Raw genomic sequence first — 17519 nt, 5'->3', positions numbered from 1 at the left:
ATGGCGTTGGGATGAGATCTTCAGCAATGACCCTCTTTTTTCAGTTGTGTATATGTGCGTGCGTGTGTGTGATTTCTTGGCGTTTCAAGGAAACATGACGTCTGCCACAGGAAAAACGCGTTTATCTCGCATTTCACACTATTCCCCAAACAGGAAGTCACATTTTGGTTGAGAAATGGTCAGGCTGGCAGGCTGTTCTTAGGAGCCAAACCACCATGACCACCCCATCAGGAAGGAAAAGAGTCCTGGGAGGGTCTGGTTTCTCAAGGAAGAGGCTTAGAAAGGATGGAAAGATTTTGGACAGAGCTGCCCTCCCTCTCCCCACCTCTTTTCCTTCCTTTCCCCCATCGCCGGCCAAACATACCTTCTAAGCTAGCATGTACAGGACGCCCACCGGCACCCTGTCCCTCTGGAACCGAGCGGTTTTCTTGGGCAAGATTTTTATCTATCTTCAATTCCGGGGCTGGGGAGAAAGATGAGGGTGGGGAGGAGGGTAGAAGGGGGGCAGATGAGCTTTTTGACAAAATGGCAAACCTCCCGCATCTTCTCAGGGATGCTCCTCAGTCGCTGAGCAAGATTTCCTGCCAAGAGCCCCACATCAAATGCGCCTTTTTTTGCCTCCCACAAACCCACCCCCTCCCGGGCACGGAGAAAAGGAAGGGAATTGCAGGCAAGGACAAAATGCCCACTTGGAATGGCCCTCCGCACTCTTTGTTTTGGGACTGGAGGGAGGACACACACTCTGCATGGAAATATAAATGCAATATTGCAACTCAATCACTTGAGAAAGGATTGTGATAGAAATAGTCAAGAGGGATTTTTCTCCTAGGAGAGACACACATCCTCAAACATGACACCGCTTTAGTTTTTACGTTAGTTATTATAATTCTCCATAAACACCCCAAACATTGAACCAAGTTGTCTGAAACCTCCTTGGGTTGGGCAAAGGCCACTGAGAAAAAGGGCACACTCTCTACATGAAAATTTAAATGCAATATTACAACTCAATCACTTGGGAAAGGATGCTGATAGAAATAGTCAAGAGGATTTTTTTTCTCACTGATCATCAAACATGAAACTACTTTAGTTTTTACTATTATTATTCTCTACAAACGTCCCAAACATTGGACCAGGATATCTGAAACCTCCTCGGTTGGTTAAAGACCATGGAATCAAAGCGTTCGTCTTTACCACGCAAAAAAATATTGAAGAGGCAAAGATTATTGGTATATTTTATTGACCCTCCATCCAACCCCCTCCCCCCCGCTCCGCCACTAAATCCTTTTCCCTACATTTTGCCCTCCAAGGGGGAGGGAAGGCAAGCTCATAGCAGCCACCCACCACCAGGTTGCACCAAGAAGCACACGATTAAGTTTTAAGAGTTTGCCAGTCTGTTGTTCCCCGTAGCAAATAAAATAAAATATAACGAACCAATTAAGCTCGTTTCTCTTTTTACTGTTTTTTATATAAAGCGGGTGTTTCGGGGAGGGGGGGAGAAGAGCAGGAGAGCGGTTTTGGCTCTGAAATATTCATAGGCACGTCGGGCGCATTTCATAAACAAACAATCGTCAACAAACAAGCCAGAGTGACAGGGAGAGCGCCACGGAAGGAAACCGGGGCTCCTTTTTAAGGTAAACAAGGACGCGGGGAGTCACAGACAAACACACTTGGCTTCTCCACGTGAAAGTTCTTCCCCTCCCTTGAAACAACAACAACAACAACACAAATATATTCCCCAGGTTCCATATAGATTCCATCCATCGACCTCTGCTACCATCCTGTGCCATCCTAATGAATGGAAGCTTATCCTAGCTCACCACATGTAAGTTTCTGCTGGTTATGAAGTTTACTTTTGTACTCTGCTATATTTATGGTGGAATCATCACCCCAACTGTGGGGTTATTTTGAGTCTAACAGCTCAGATTCCCCAACGCACCCCTTTTCCCAGACCCACACTGAGAAGGAAACACAGTCCAATTTGTATTGGTTCCCTCTCTCTCTCCCTTTCCGTATTAAAGGAAGCAGAGTTAAGATGGTCATTTTCAAGCCAAACCCGTCCACATTACACAAACACCCTGATTTAAAATATATACATATACATTAAGCCAAGCAAACCATGCTTTCACCCTAGACAGCCCCCAAAAAACCTTAGATTACCTAAGTTGGCTTTTTTTTTCTTTCCCGGAGGAAGAGCGAAGAAAAGGAGGGAGAATTCTCTTTTAAGAGTAAGACCAGCTTTTCAAAACAGAAGAGACAGAAGAGACCCCCTTCTCTCGCCCATTGTGTTCTTTTATGACACACTTAGGGTCTTTTTTCGGGGAGGGGGTTTCTTTGGTTGGGCTGTTTCTCTCCCTCCCCCTCCTCCTCCTTCTCCTTCCTGAAATGCTGTTGTTTACTTCCTGACTTTTTATAACTTACTTTGATCTGGCCTGCTTTTGTCCTCGCTTCCTTCACAAACTTTATTGTCCTCGAAGCCGCCGCTGCTGCTGGGCCTCGGCACAGGCACGGGCGCGGGCGCGACCCCTTCCCTTCCCGCCGCCGCCGCCGCAGCGGGGTCTATCGGGTAGTCCTGGGCGCCCTGCTTGCGGATCTCGCCCAGCAGCGGCTCTGTCTTAACGGCTCCCTGCCCGGCTAGGCTCTCTGCTCGGGGCACGGGGTCCAGCCAGCTCCGCAGGTACCTGCTCTCGGAGGAAGGCAGGTTCTGGTGCTGGAGGTAGGGGTGGTAGACCGAAGGCAGGCTGGCAGCCGCGTGGGGCGTCAGAGGCGTCCAGGAAGCGCTGAAAACGGAGGATTTGGGCTGGAAGCTACAGGAGGGGAACTCCAGGTGCTCAGTGTGGCTACTTTGCCGGGAGTTTGAGTACTGCCCGGAGGAGAATTTGGCCGCGGGAGGTTCTTCGCTGTCATGACTTATAATGGAGTCGACATAATAATTGCTAAGCGTCCCAGAAATGGACATTCTTGGACATCATACGAGCCCCACGGTTCAGTGAAGGGGGGAAAAGCCAGCAAACAAGAAAGCAAGCAAGCAAGCGAGCGAAAGAGGGAGTTAATAAAAAATAAAATAAAATAAGGACTCGGTCTCGAGTTTAGGCTGGCTCTATAGGTATTATAAGTCTCTAAATGGGAATAGATTTGGGGGGAAGGGGGAAGGGGAAAATCAACACAGGCGACACTCTGCTTAACCTAAACCCCCTCTTTTCCTCCTCCTCCTCCTCCTCCAGCGTCAACTTCCTAGCCAAGAAAAAGTACAGTCGGGACTGCCGGGTTGGGAGCTTCCAGCAAAATGATTGGTCAAACTTTTTTCGTGAGGCTGATAAAGCGTCAGGGCCGGCGTAAATCAATCCGGGCGGAGGGGCGGGGGGGCTGCGCGGAGCTGTCAAACCGCCCTCTGCATTCCATATCAAGGATGGATTGGGTTATGGGGAGGCAATGTGGCAAAGCGGAGCGAGTTCAGAAAGCCCGGAACGTACAGTTCAAACCTATTGGGAGGAAGAGGAGGAGGAGGAGGGTGGCGACGAGAGGTTACGTCCAGGGAAAGGGGGGGGGATCCGCTCTCTGTATGTGTTGGGGGGTTATGGAGTCCCCCCTCCCTTTTGGACTTCTGCAACATGAAAGGGGAAAGCTGAGTTTTGCCCTCTCTTTGCCTCCTCTAAGGCTCCCTGTTGGGGATTTCTCCTTCCCACCTCACCCACCCCCGCATCTCACCCTCCAATCGATAAAGTCCAACCCTAGACTCCCTTTTTTTCTCTTTTTTTCTACTTAGCTGGGAGAAAAAGGCAATATAAACCGCCTAAAGTTTGTTGAAAGAGGCAGGGGAGACCAATGGCTACCAGGGGTTACAAAGGACAACATTGAGGTGTGTGTCCGGAGCGTTTGTGTCTCTGTGCATATATTATATTTATGTGTGAATATTATTATTGCTCCTACGAAGGATGGGAAGCTATGGATCACAGCTAAATTCGGTTTTTCTGATCCTGTTGCCTTTCTCCTCTTGATTGAACATGATATTAAAGGTTTTGCATATAGTAATGCCTGGGTGGATAGTAAACCATGGAACACTACAGCATTGGTTTGCCATACCTTGCATTATGTATGACAGAATGAAATATATTGCCTGTGGTGAGAACCATAGTAAATACATAATTAGAAGCCATAGTCTCCATTGGGTTGCTGTGAGTTTTCCGGGCTGTATGGCCATGTTCCAGAAGCATTCTCCCCTGACGTTTTTCCCACATCTATGGCAGGCATCCTCACAACCTCTGAGGATGCCTGCCATCGATGTGGGCGAAAGGTCAGGAGAGAATGCTTCTGGAACATGGCCATACAGCCCGGAAAGCTCACAGCAACCCAGTGATTCCGTCCATAGAAGTCTTCGACAACACAGTCTTCATGTTTACATATATAACCCCTATATGTATGTCTCTCTCCTTCCAAAAAGGCGTGTATCTCTACAGACCTCAATAGGTTTCAAAATGCAATCCTTTCCTTGTGTGTATATTGAGTGTATATAGTCCGATTTTAGATATAGGTCTATATAGGTCTGCAGTCTATTGAGTTCCCAGTTTGTTTTGAAAGCCAGGCGGAGGCAGCAGGAGGGGGTTGCCATCCTGGAACCCACATTCATTCATTTTTTCTCTCTCTCCTTCCTTCCTTCTTCCCCTCCCCGCCATATACACGCACTTTAATTTTACTACCCTTGTAAAATGTCCAATCCGGTACTGATCCTCTTTGTTTTCTTACAGAAGGCGTTAGACTTGAGACGGTTAAATAGTTGAATAAAACTTACATTAGCTTTCTTTGATTTTTATAGCCTTGAATTTACTGCCTGTGGAAAAGGAGGGTGGTTTTTGAAGAAAAAAAAAAAAGCAGCGGCATCAGCACCAGCAGCCAAGGGATGGGGGGGGGGGTGCCTTGAACACTTTCGAGTGCACCTTCCTCCCTCTCTGTCTTTTGGATGTGCCAGATCCAACCCTATTCAGCCCCGCAAAAAAACTCTCCTTTGCTCTAGAGGAGTCCTATTCCAGAGGAGCCCTATTCAAGTCAACGGCTGCGAAGTACAGGCTTGACAACCCAGATTCTAAATACATTTCTATGTAAGTTTGTGTCTCCCAACTTTTACTGGAATTTACTTCCGAATTAACAAATATAGGACTGAAAGAGAGAAGCTACATTGAGCCATGCTGTTATGCTTCGCCTTAGTTATCAATAATACCCGGTTGTGAATCTGCCTTTTGTAGTGTAGTAGAGCTTCCAATTTTCTGCCCAGATGAGAAAGAGGGTTGAAATGGAGGTAGTCCCCAACATTTCCATCCTCTGTGACTCCAGATAGGAGATGTCCAAGCCTTTCTGGACCCTAAACACCCCTGATAAGGTATATTATTCCAGTCCTCTAGAAATCCCGTGACAGTTTTTTTTTAAATGTACCCAGCTTTCTAGAGGCCAATCCTTCTTTTTTGAGTAAACTCCGCTCATGCTTGTGAAATGTAATTCTGCAAACAGGAAGAGATTAATCCCAGCGTCAGTGTACCCCACGGAAAATAAAATGGCTCTTTTCCCTCTAAGTATGTTTCTCTTATGCTTCAGGACCTAAGGGACGGAGATTATGGGCGCCTCTTTCTTTCTTTCTTTCTCTCTCTCCCTTGCTTCAGACAAAGGCATGGAAGTGATTAGCGAGGAAGAAATCAGATAAAGAGATGCACATTATACATATGTAATATGTATGCGAATATATCCATGGCAGGAAAAGGGTTAGGGAGTACTAGGAGATATAAACTGATATATATCCGAGAAAAGTATATTTTGCTGGCTCAGATAAGCCAGCTAGAGAAAATGCAAGTCTAAGAATTTTTCGTAGGAAAGAAATAGCTTTATGGGGTCAAATCTAGTTCTGGGGGAATATTATTTCTGGGTATTGCTAAAGAATAATAGATTTCGTCAAAAGGATGTGAAGGGGAAAGAAATCAGAACCTATTCGTAGATACTACAGCATATACATTCATACACAGACCATTAGACTGAAGTTTTTCTCTTGAGAAATTGAGGTAGCACCTGCATCCAATACCCCAAACCTTCTTCTATCCAGATCTCTGCCTTCAGATATCCTTTCTTTGTGCAGAGTCAGATAAGAGACAAAAAGGAAGAATTAAAGGAAAGGATCTAGTTTCAGTACATTTTAAACTCTTCTTTGTTTGTTCTACACTGGATACAAGTACGCAGGGAATTGAATTTACTTCCAAGTAAATGTTCCTCAAGCAGGTTCTGTCAATGACTTTTTGTCAGGCTTGTTTCAAACGGAGGGTTAATGCCCAACTCTCAATCTGAATTTAAAGGATTTAAAGCAAAAGAACTTCAGGCCTTTCCGCACAACCAGATAACCCTGAATACCAAGGCAAAACATCCCACAATATCGGCTTTGAACTGGATGATCTGAATCCACACTTCCATATATTCCAGTTCAAAGCAAAAAATGTGGGATTTTATTCAGCTGTGTGGAAGGGACCAAAGATTATCTACTCAGACTAAATTTCCCTGAGTTTTGTGGCACTTTCCACTTTAAATAGGACTGCAGTCTAAATGTGTTTAATTTAAATTGGCTGCACCCTTTCCTTTTGAAGAAAAGTAAAAGGTTGTTGTGCAAAATAACAAGAGGAAGGTGTTGGGATTTGTTGCAGAATTATTACCAACTCCAAGGAGCTCCCAATGTGGCTTCCTTGTAAGTCATATACTGAGCATTTTAGTCCTTTCCTATTATACCCCTGTAGTATGAAGCTGACCTGACTTAATTTACGTCTGTAGTAATATTTAAATACGAAAAATCCTTTCAAATAATAGCATGTTTACAATACAACAATAATTTCTTCTAAATTATTTCCCACTAAAGTCAGTGTACATTCAGCCAGCAGCACCTGAATCCCTGGATTCCTTTCCTTTCTTCCAAAATAAATGTTACTCAAGAGTTAGAACGGTTTTCTTCGGGAAGAAATCCTCGTCCCGTAATTAAAACAGAAAATAAAGCCTGCGCCCTGTTTTTATGGCGTTCCAGGAATCACTGATGTTTTTAAAATCCCTCCGATAGGGACTCACCCACCAGATCTTTGAGGTTAAATATATAAGAGAGATGATTTAAAGGCCTCGTGGAAAAGGAGGAACAGGCTTGTTGATTGGCGGGCCCGAGATAAGTAATGGATAAATAGACATTTTGGGTGGTTGTTGGGAGGGGAGTTTTAAAAAATTAAGTAGCTATGAAATGTACTGAGCATTAATTGAAAGGAAACACCTGTTCGGTGTTTTGCAAGATAAATTGTCCGTGTTTTACCTGTAATAAATATATTCCTGGGAAAATCCTCAGGCACCCCCTATAAATAATTATGAGGCATGTCAGCAGCCAGAGTATATAATTTTCTGGAGTGTATAAATTCATACCGAAATGACTTCAGGAGAGTAACCCTGAAGTAGGACCCAGGGCTTTGAGGGATTCCCCAGTGAAGTGAACCACACATGAAGATCTGCAAAAGCCATTTGCCTTCTGTGCGCTGGAGTTGTATCCAGGGATGGATTAATTTTCATTTCTTCTCCTTTTTATTTTTGCAAAAAGAAAAAAAGAAAAAAAAGAGCATGCACTGCCATGTAAGTCGTTCTCTCCTATACATTGAGGGAAGACTCAATATTAGGATTCTATCCCACCACAGGAAGAAATGATTTTTTGTGCTCAGTTTAGGGATAAAGAAACAATATCTTGGCTTTTAAAGATTATTATATATAGTCCTGCACAATTCACACACTTAAAAACCACAGCTCCAGACCCTTCCACACAGTCGTATAACCCAGGATATTAAGGTAGAAAAATTCAGAATAACTGCTTTGAACTGGGTTGTCTGAGTTCACACTGCCATATATTCCAGTTCAAAGCAGATAATGTGGGATTTTATTCAGCTGTGGCCATAGTTATACACACACACACACACACACACACACACACAATATCCATACTTGGGTTACAGTTTTCCTTTTGGATAAGGAAGAGCAACACACGCAAAAGAGGAGGGTTTCCTTCAGACCCTAAATATTTGCAAAGGACAATTTGCTGCTGCAGAAACTTCAACCTTATTAGAGTTATGTAGCGGTAACTTCCAACTTCCCAGTTTAGCAACAGCAGTTAAACTGGAGGTTATGGAGTCAGTGGGACTTGGCTAACTGAAGTCAATGGCTCTTAGAGGTGTAAATGCTTGGGTTTGGTTTACAGTATAAAGACTTTCTGGAGCGTGAAAAGGAAATGGTTAGAGAAATCGTATTAACAAAGGTAGTTGGGTTTAAAAGCTAAAACCAGACCTGAGACGTTCTGTTCACATGATTTTAAAGATCTGTGATATATCAGAGATACAAACTGCAACCAAAAAGGTATCCTCCATATAGATATAGGTAGAAAGCATTCCACATAACAACAACAACATCAACAACAACAACAACAACAACAAACCCAACTTATGGAGTCAGTGGGACTTGGCTAACTGAAATAAATGGCTCTTAGAGGTGTAAAAGGTTGGGTTTGGTTTACAGTGTAAAGACTTTCTGTGAAAAGGAAATTGTTAGAGAACTGGCATTAACAATAGAAAGTACTCCACTAATAATAATAATAATAATCCCCAATTTTAACGCAGGACCAAGGAAAAAAGTAACACACTATTTAAAAACACTGCTGTTGGAGAAAATAAGAGCCTTCAAAAAAGATTTCTTTTGGAAATTTACAACTTCAAATTGCATCTTGACAACTTCGCCTTCTGTTTGATGTTTGTGGGATTTTCTGTTTAAATGTGGAAAATAGCTTTAACAATAGCCAGTACCCTTAATTAAGTTGTAACTCCTTTTAAAAGTATTTCCCTGCCTCACTGAGTTATTGTTTTTGCATTATCATATATAGGGCAGGGCTTTGGTGTGGGCCAGTGTCACACCCTTATTATTATTATTATTATTATTATTATTATTATTATTATTATTATTATTATTATTATTATTCCTGGTAGCCTTGGCTCTTTATAATATGCGTATACACACACTCCATTGTTTCTTTCATAAACAAGTAATAGGTTTTTTTAAAGACTGCAAGCTCATTTAATAGAAAATACTAGAGAAAGGAATAGTAAAAGAGAAAGATTGGGGAAAGCTTCCCCAATATAAATAGTGCAATACTCACCTTGCCCACTCCTATGTTTTCGGAAATTTATTGCGGAAACCTAACAAAGGAACCCCCTCCACAAGCACCTTTCCCAACTTCCCGCCTATCCTTCCAAACTCCCAAATATTTCTTCCAGGTCTTGCTGTAGGAGAGACCCACTGACTTCACTATATGCTCTTATTGAGGAGGTGACTATAGGGTTGCAGACAGAGTCCTCAACGAGGCTGGGGGTAGCAGGGTTGGAAGCATTACATTGCTTCCAACATGTTACCAAATTGCACGAGGAGGTGAAATAGGATAGGGGATTAAGTTCACATAACTTTAAGGGAAACCACACTCAGAATTTACTTCTGACTGGGAGCTGAGCCCCTTGTCTGCCATGGATTTGACTTTCATGTCAAGGACGCTGGAGAGGCATTCCTAACCCAAACTGGCTGCTTTTGAGTCTTCTCAGGAGGGAAGTGCTGTTCCAACTGCAGAGGTCCTTAAAACAGATCTGAAATGTCCTGGACTTCTTTCCAAGGAATCCAGAGGACAGGACTGGAGCCTAAGCAGGCAATCTTAACCCCATTTTACTTGGGGAGAAAATGTCCTCCTCGCTTATCCCGGAAGAGAAGGATCCGGGCCATTAAAAGGTTTATATGGTTGTCATAAACTTCAGAGAGGTCTGCCCTGCTGTAGCCTCAGATCTGTCCTTCAGGATCTCCCCAGTTCCAGTCATTTCCTTTTGTTCGTTTTCAGCTTCCCACAATGTCTTCTCTTTCATTCTTTTTTTAAAAAAAAGAAATATACTGTATCAGGAAACAGGCGCCCAATTGAAATACATAGGAATTGGGGCTGCTGGAGAATTCGGGAGCCAGAAGCAAGTCAGTCCTTGCTATGAAAGGAGCTCCAGTTCTGAAGAGGGAAGTCCCGCAATCTTATTTTCATTAAAAATAAAGTATGTTTTGGTAATATATTTTTTAAAGAGTTAAAAATCATTACAGATGAAAATTACGTTTCTCAATTTCCTGTGTTTAGTGCGGAGTTTTCAGCGCTACTGTTTGGGTTGTATCTGTGTGTGTTAAGTATTTTTTTTAAGTAAGTGGAGGGAATGAAAAAGGGAGACGGAGGGTGAGAGAAACAGAAATAAAGAAAATTCCTTCTCTGAAAGGAAGCGAAACAATTTACACATGTGGGCAATGTTCCAGGAGCTGAAACTAGACCTACCTTTCAAAAACACTGTTCCAAGTGAGGTTTTATCATCTTAGCAGTTAATAAAGCAGCTAGAGATCCCTTGTAAAGTTAGAAGCCTTGGATGTGTTTCAAGAAGAAAAATCTAGTAACCAAAACCCAAGGAAGGGGTGGAGGAGGGGACAACATTTAAACTGTAAACCTAGGCCCACTGACTTTGCAGTAATCTCCACTGACCGCAGTGAAATTTACTCCCAAGTAGGCATACATAGAATTGCTCCATCGGTTTGGACTGGGTGTTTAGGTTTAATCTGCAAGCCTGTGCATACTGACCTGAAAATAAGTATCTTTGAACTTAAAGAGACCTACTTCTGAGAAGTAGGGTTGAGCCCCAAAAGAACGTAATATTCTCCAAATGAAAAGAGAGAGAAAACATTCAGATCTGAGACTGGGATGTATTACAAACCAGCCCTTAAAATACTCAAACCACCAGAATAGCCCTACCTCCCAACAAAATAATTTCTGCAGAGGATATAATAATACCTTGGATGAAATCCCCCAAAGCTTCTACCGTGTATATAGGGTGGAATGTTGGGCTGTGTCTACACTACCATAATAATGCAGTTAGAACATATTGGAGGGATGAAGAAAAATGTCATGGGTGAGCTGAATTCTTTTTTGAGGGGCCAATGTCCTAATTTTGCCTCCACCCTAGATCTACGCTGCCAAATAATGCAGTTGGAACTGCATTATTTGCAGTGTAGACGGACCCATATAATGCAGTTCTATATAGTTCAAACTCCATTTTATGAGTCTACACTCTGACCATATAATGCAATTCAAACTGCACTATTTGGTAGTATAGATCTAGGGTGGAGGCAAAATGAGGACATTAGCGCCCTCAAATAAGAATTCAGCTTACCCATGACATTTTCCTCCATCCCTCCAATATGTACCTTTGCAGGAATTTACAACTTCAGTAGAGAGTTTATTTAGGAGCACTGTTTAGGTAATAGGTAGCCAAAGAAAAGGGACAGGCAAAGTTACCAAAGGAATGTGAACAAAGAAAATGTAAGACTTCTTGGCATGGACCGTTCTCATATTCCCATTCTCTCTGCTATTCTGGAAAACTGGGCAGTGGAGGACATTCCCATTAGGTAGGAGATTTGGAGATGGGATATTGTCCTGATTTTTTTTGGTTACATTCCTGTTTCTCCCCCATGCACACACTAGGAGTAAACTTTTAGAAAACTTTGGAACCAACTGACCAGGAAATCCACAGAAGCCTGGGGAAATGGAACATTCCATCGGTCAAGGAAAACTGCTTCCCCTGATGCAGTAAAGAAAGTAAACATATCTTCAAACGGATATGAATTACGAGGTCCTTTTAATGTCTTGTCTAAGTAAGAGTTCTTAAATTCTAAATAGTTCATTTACTCACAGGTAGATGAGTCCAATGGAACTTTAAAGTGCACCCTGTTTAAAATACCCCTTCTCTTTCCCTCTCTGTCACACACAGATTCAGAAAGGGTAATCTAGCAAAAATGCGCTTATCTATCCACAAAGTTATTGTAATTTCTGCACAAAGCAGTGGTGAGACTTTTTCAGAAGTTAATGACTTGGGGAAAGCTGGCCAATATTTCCAGATCAATAGCTTTGTTATTTGTACAGCAGCAAGAATGATAAAAATGCCAAGGAAGGGGCGAAAGTAATAATACTACTTATTATTGGCCAGCCAGTTCGGTCAAACTGTAGCTTGAGTATCGAACTAGCTCTAAGTTAAGAGAAAGCTATATGGGACCAGGATCCGAAGACTTCAACCTTATCAAATACTGACCTGCGAATAAGCCTCCTGGAACTCAACTATGACCTCATGCCAGCAAGCAGGCATGAGCCTCTACAGTGAAAGAAGGCAACTTGGAAGCAAAGTTTAATTAATGACCAAGGACAGAGTATATATAAGCCAACAGACTTGAGGAACAGACCTGTTACTGCCCTGGGTGAATGCAGGATGGGTCAAAATAAAAACACTACTGTCATTCTCTAGGACTTGGTTTCCAAACTTTGAGCTGAATGTATTGTCGAAGGCTTGAAACTCAAAGCAACCCTTTCAGCTAAATGCTGTTGATCCTGAATTCAATCAGTAGGATTTACCTACGTGTTGACTCTTCATTCAACTATTCATTCAATAAGTCTAATAACAGAATTCTAGCTTTTGTTTATTACACAAGAAAGATTCGTGTCTTTAGTTCCCTAGTTCCTCATTTTTTAAGCTTTGCAGTAATTTAAAACTTCACATAAGCAATCATAAATATAGTCTAGGCATCTAAGGAAAAAGGGCAGGCAAAGACCCCAAAGAAATGTGAATATAGCAAATATAAATATCCTATGCCTCACCTCTCTGCAATGCTAGAAAGTTGGAAAGTGAAGGAAAAAGAATTTCGAGGTAAACTCACTGGAGGAGGCAATGCCCTCATCTCTAGATTTCCACATGGTAGGAGTAAACCCGGAATTCCGAAGAATTCGGAGGGAAATGAGATTATTCCTTCAGACAAGGAGAAATGCATTCCTCGGTGGTGACTAAGTAACCGCAAAGGATGGGTAGACAGATAGAAAATAGACATATTTACGCATAGGTTTCTTCATTGTAATATGTGGAAGGAAACTGGGAGATTTTCAAAGGAAATGATGCTGAGAAAGAGGAGCAATACAATACTGTTCTTTTCACATTGAACCACATTGGTAGGGAAAAGCATGGTCCTTGTAGGGAAAGAATGAAAAGACTGAGCGGGGAGGAAGAAAATGAAGAGGTTCAGGGAGGGGAGGGGGGAGAAGGAGAGGAAGGGGGAATTTCAGAGACTGGATTTGCCCCAGTTGCTAGCCATTGTCTTTCCTATGAGGTATATGTATTCCTATGGAGGGGTGACAGCGGGGAAGTGTCACTGTTTTGTTTTGTTATTTTCATTTTGCCAAGAGGAGGCAGGACTCGGCTCCAGGTAAGACCCATCTCATTTTCCTCTTTGGGACAGTCCGAAAGAGAGCAGGCAGGAAGAGAGGCAAGACATTAACTTGGGACAGCAACTTCGCTACTCACTCCTTTCTGCTAGCAGGTTTGGTTTCTTTCAAACTTTCTCAATGTGGTTTTCAAAATATATTCCCCCTTAGTTTAAAATAATAATTGAGCTCCACTTTGGGTAACCACAACACTCCCTTAAAGCCCATAAAGTTTTTCTCCGTATTATAAACCTCGTCTTACATGAAGTGATTATTACTTACGCCACTTTAAGGCTGAAGGCACTTGTAAACAAGTGCCCCTGAAGCCTGAGACCTTGGTGTCCATGTGGCTACGATCCGAGAGTAAATTCAAATGGCTCAAATCGGACTGGCCTGGTTCCACTGGGTTGCTGTAAGTCCTGTTCTGTCTGTGCCAATTCCTTGCTAGTTTTATTTACTCAGCTTTGCAGACAGACTATATGCGGATTTGCTCTTGTTATTCAAATATCAATGCGGCAATCCAGACCCTGTTCTCTCTAAAGCCCTGCCCGAGCTAATAATGGGACTGTTCCGGAGTCACTCCTTAATTGCAGCCAATACACATTCATAGATTTATAACCCCAATATGAAGCATGTAGTTTTGGGAATGAATCCCACTCATTTTCAGCGCTTCCGGGTGCGCCTGCTTATATGGCCCTGAGATCCCCTTACAAAAACCTGTTCCAAGTAAATTGCCCTGTTTTACTGCAACTCCTTTCCAAGCGGTGTCATTTTGTGAAGTCTTGATTTGGGACCAGATTCCACTATTGAAATAAAAGGGATTAGGATGGAGTCGTGTTTTCCAGACTCTACCTAAGATAAGAAACAGGATCAGGAAAAAAATTTCTTGGAAATGTGGGAAACCAACATTCTATAAGAAACGTGAAAATAGTTACATGTAATCAGAGCCAAACTGGAGCCTCCGATGGCCTAGGGGATAAAAGCCTCGTGACTTGAAGGTTGGGCTGCTGACCTGAAAGCTGCCAGGTTCGAATCCCACCCGGAGAGTGCTGATGAGCTCCCTCTATCAGCTCCAGCTCCATGCGGGGACATGAGAGAAGCCTACCACAAGGATGGTAAAACATCAAAACATCCGGGCGTCCCCTGGGCAATGCCCTTGCAGACGGCCAATTCTCTCACTCCAGAAGCAACTCCGGTTGTTCCTGACACGAAAAAAAGAGCCAAACTCTGACTACATTTATCAGGAGCACCCTATATTTCGGTGTATAAAGCAATTTCTTCCTATTCTGTGCCTTCAAATCCTTTCCGACTTATGGTGATCCAAAGGCAAACTTATCACCGGGGTTCTTAGCGGAGATTTGCCTTTGCCTCCATCTGAAGCTGAGAGAGTGCGACCAACCTAAAGTCACTCCATGACAAAGAATTGCAACCCTGGTCTCCAGAGCCCTAGTCCAATGCTCAAACTACTACAACAAACTGGTTTTCTTATTATGTGACATATATATGTCATTGCAACAGATAGCTTTAAAATAGGCAGACTTGGGTTAATTTTGTGAAACATTTTTTGCTCATTCCTGCTCTCAACAGACACCCGCTGCTCTCTTCCTCTTAAGTCTAAAAAAGCTGCCAAAGTGCAGTATATATATGTGTTTGGCACACTCACATTGATTTTTTTGGCACAGCATAAATGCATTTATTTATAAGACCTAAAAAAGAAAGGAAAAACACAGTGAAGTTAGAAGTCTAGTAGAAGTAACTATATGTATGCATGTATGTATGTATGTCTATATCAGCATATGTATACATACAAATAGTTACTTCTACAAGGCCTCTAACCTTACCGTGTTTTTCCCTTTCTTTTTTAAGGTCCTATAAATAAATGCATTTATGTTGTGCCAAAAAATGCAAGTGTGCCAAACGCATATATACACTGCATTTTGGCAGGTTTTCTAGACTTTTCTATACATACTTACCTGTATGTATATGTGTGTGTGTGTACACACACATATATATACACACTCATTCACACGACTTTTTGGAACCTAAACAGAACTGCAGTTACAGAGGAAGGCAAACAAAAATCTTGCCTTCCCTCCAATAAAATTTGCCTCCAGAGACTAAATTTCTCATACTGCAGAGAGATACCAACTAATTCATATTTGCTGTGTTCACATTCTCTTGGTGGCTTTCCCTATCCCTTTTCTTGGGACGTCTAAACTCTTGGTTAGTGGAAAGCTAGAAAATGAAGGACTTAAGGTAAAATTCAATTCTTATGGGAACAATGTCCTCATTTTTCTCCCTCTGTAACTAAACCCTGTTTAAGCACAGGTATCCCTTAAGCTATAACATATTTAAAAGGAAAGATAAGACCTTACATTTGGAATGAAACGGACTTCCATTGAATTGGCGGGAAGCGCTTTCCTTTGCATGTTTACAGGATCACACCCTTCCAGAACTCTGTGGGATTAAGATTCAGGTACAAGGGTTTAAACTCGATGCAAGTGTTATCAGTACACCCTCTGAAAAATAGGAAAGAAATAAAGGAGGGCTAACTTGTTCATTGATTCCAACAGGTGTATTGTAGGCATGACTAATCTGAATTGAGAACTGAGTTCAGTGAAATACATAAGAACAGCTATATTGGATCTGCCCCAGCTTTCAGATGTTCCATGTTGAGAAGGAAAGCCTTCTGCCCCAATAACGTGATTATTTGACACGTCTTGAAGGCAAGAAATCTGTCTGATCTTGGGGCCCTTCCACACAGTCCTATATCCCAGAATATCAAGGCAGAAAATCACACAATATCTACTTTGAACTGGGTTATCTGTGTCCGGACTGCCATATATTCCAGTTCAAAGCAGATAATGTGGGCGTTTCTGTCTTGATATTCTGGGATATAGGACTGTGTGGAAGGACCTTTGAAAGCTAAACAGGGTCAGTACTGGTTAGTATTCCTATGGGAGATCGTTGATGAATATCGGGTGCTGTAGGCTTTATTTCAGAGGAAGGAACTGGCAACAGCATTTCTGAATATTCCTTGCCTAAGCAAACCTTATGAAATTCATGGGGTCAACATAAGTTCACAGGTGATTTGAAGAGGCGCACAGGCAGCGACGTTATTAAGTGATATATAAAGGTAACTGCCACAAATGTCCTTAAAATTGGACGTTTTGGGTTAAAATTGCTTTTTAAGATTGATTTTGAGCACATCTGAAGGAAGAGTTAAGAAAACTTTTTTTAAAAAACCCTTTGTATGTTTCTTACTCCACTTTAAAAAGGCCTTTCTAGCCTGCCTTTCATGAACATGAAAAGAGTGTCCCTACCAATTCTCTGTCTCCAACACAGCGGACAGCTAGACGCCAATGTGGATCTTACAAGCAGGTGAGATGCTGATATATAACCACCAAGGGTTTCTTTTTCTTTTCCTCCTCTGACAATCCGGGCCACTTTTTTGCATGTCTGTCAGCAACAGAATTAGCAACTGCCTTTTTTTGAGGAGATACGGGTTGAAGGACTGCTTTCATTTTACAGGATGGTTTTTAAGAGTTATGGAAGCAGCTTTGTATGCTGAAATATGTATAGCAATGCCCAGGAACTTGTTTTTAGTGGCAGAACTGAACTTCATACCTTAAAATCAGCGCTCAGTTCTTGTGGCCTCACTCTTACCTGTTAGGTAATAAGGAGAGGCAGTTAACAAATACAATTATTATTATTATTATTATTATTATTATTATTATTATTATTATTATTATTTTATTATGACACAGCAAACAAGATAGATATGCTGGATTTCATATCACAAAATCACAAGTCGAACACTTCCCAAGTGTCTAGGACTGTGTGATGTATTTTCGGATGATGCGTGCAGATCCCAGTAGGGTGGCCTTTTGCAGTTGGCAGATTGTGATTTTGTCAATGTCTATTGTTTCCAAATGCCGGCTGAGATCTTTTGGCAAGGCACCCAATGTGCCCATCACCACCGGGACCACCTGCACTGGTTTCTGCCAGAGTCTTTGAAATTCAATCTTGAGGTCCTGATTGCGGCTGAGTTTTTCCTGTTGTTTTTCCGTCAATGCGACTGTCACCTGGGATGGCGACATCAATGATCCAAACCTTTTTCTTTTCTACAACTGTGATGTGTTGTGTTCCAGAACTTTGTCAGTCTGGATTCGGAAGTCCC

At 42.2% G+C, this 17519-nt stretch overlaps 1 protein-coding gene and 1 long non-coding RNA gene across 5 annotated transcripts in view; one reads left to right on the top strand and one right to left on the bottom strand.

The window, feature by feature from the left end:
- hoxb9 (homeobox B9) overlaps positions 1-17519 on the bottom strand; it is a 55527-nt gene that overhangs the window by 5276 nt on the left and 32732 nt on the right. The window contains exons 1-2 of one of the 4 annotated variants that reach the window (XM_008113489.3): positions 2419-3643; positions 365-463 (exon numbers count right to left, since the gene is read on the bottom strand). The exons of 1 other annotated variant lie outside the window; for it this stretch is intronic. In XM_008113489.3, coding sequence (XP_008111696.1) covers positions 365-463; positions 2419-2956 — 637 coding nt within the window. In that variant the 5' untranslated portion in view covers positions 2957-3643. Of the gene's footprint in view, positions 1-364; positions 464-2418; positions 3644-17519 lie in introns of those variants that run through there. 2 more of the 4 variants (XM_008113490.3, XM_003222623.4) reach the window with 2 other exon arrangements.
- The window catches only part of LOC103279268 (uncharacterized), a 41345-nt gene continuing 40266 nt past the window's right edge, over positions 16441-17519 (top strand). Inside the window, exon 1 of the long non-coding RNA XR_009999749.1 lies at positions 16441-16720. This is a non-coding gene — a long non-coding RNA (uncharacterized LOC103279268). The remainder of the gene's footprint in view (positions 16721-17519) is intronic.

This window comes from Anolis carolinensis, chromosome 6 (genome assembly GCF_035594765.1).
Source record: "Anolis carolinensis isolate JA03-04 chromosome 6, rAnoCar3.1.pri, whole genome shotgun sequence".
Taxonomy (NCBI): Eukaryota; Metazoa; Chordata; class Lepidosauria; order Squamata; family Dactyloidae; genus Anolis; species Anolis carolinensis.
The sequence above is the reverse complement of the archived record's forward strand: the minus strand, read 5'-3'. Positions and strand labels throughout refer to the sequence as shown.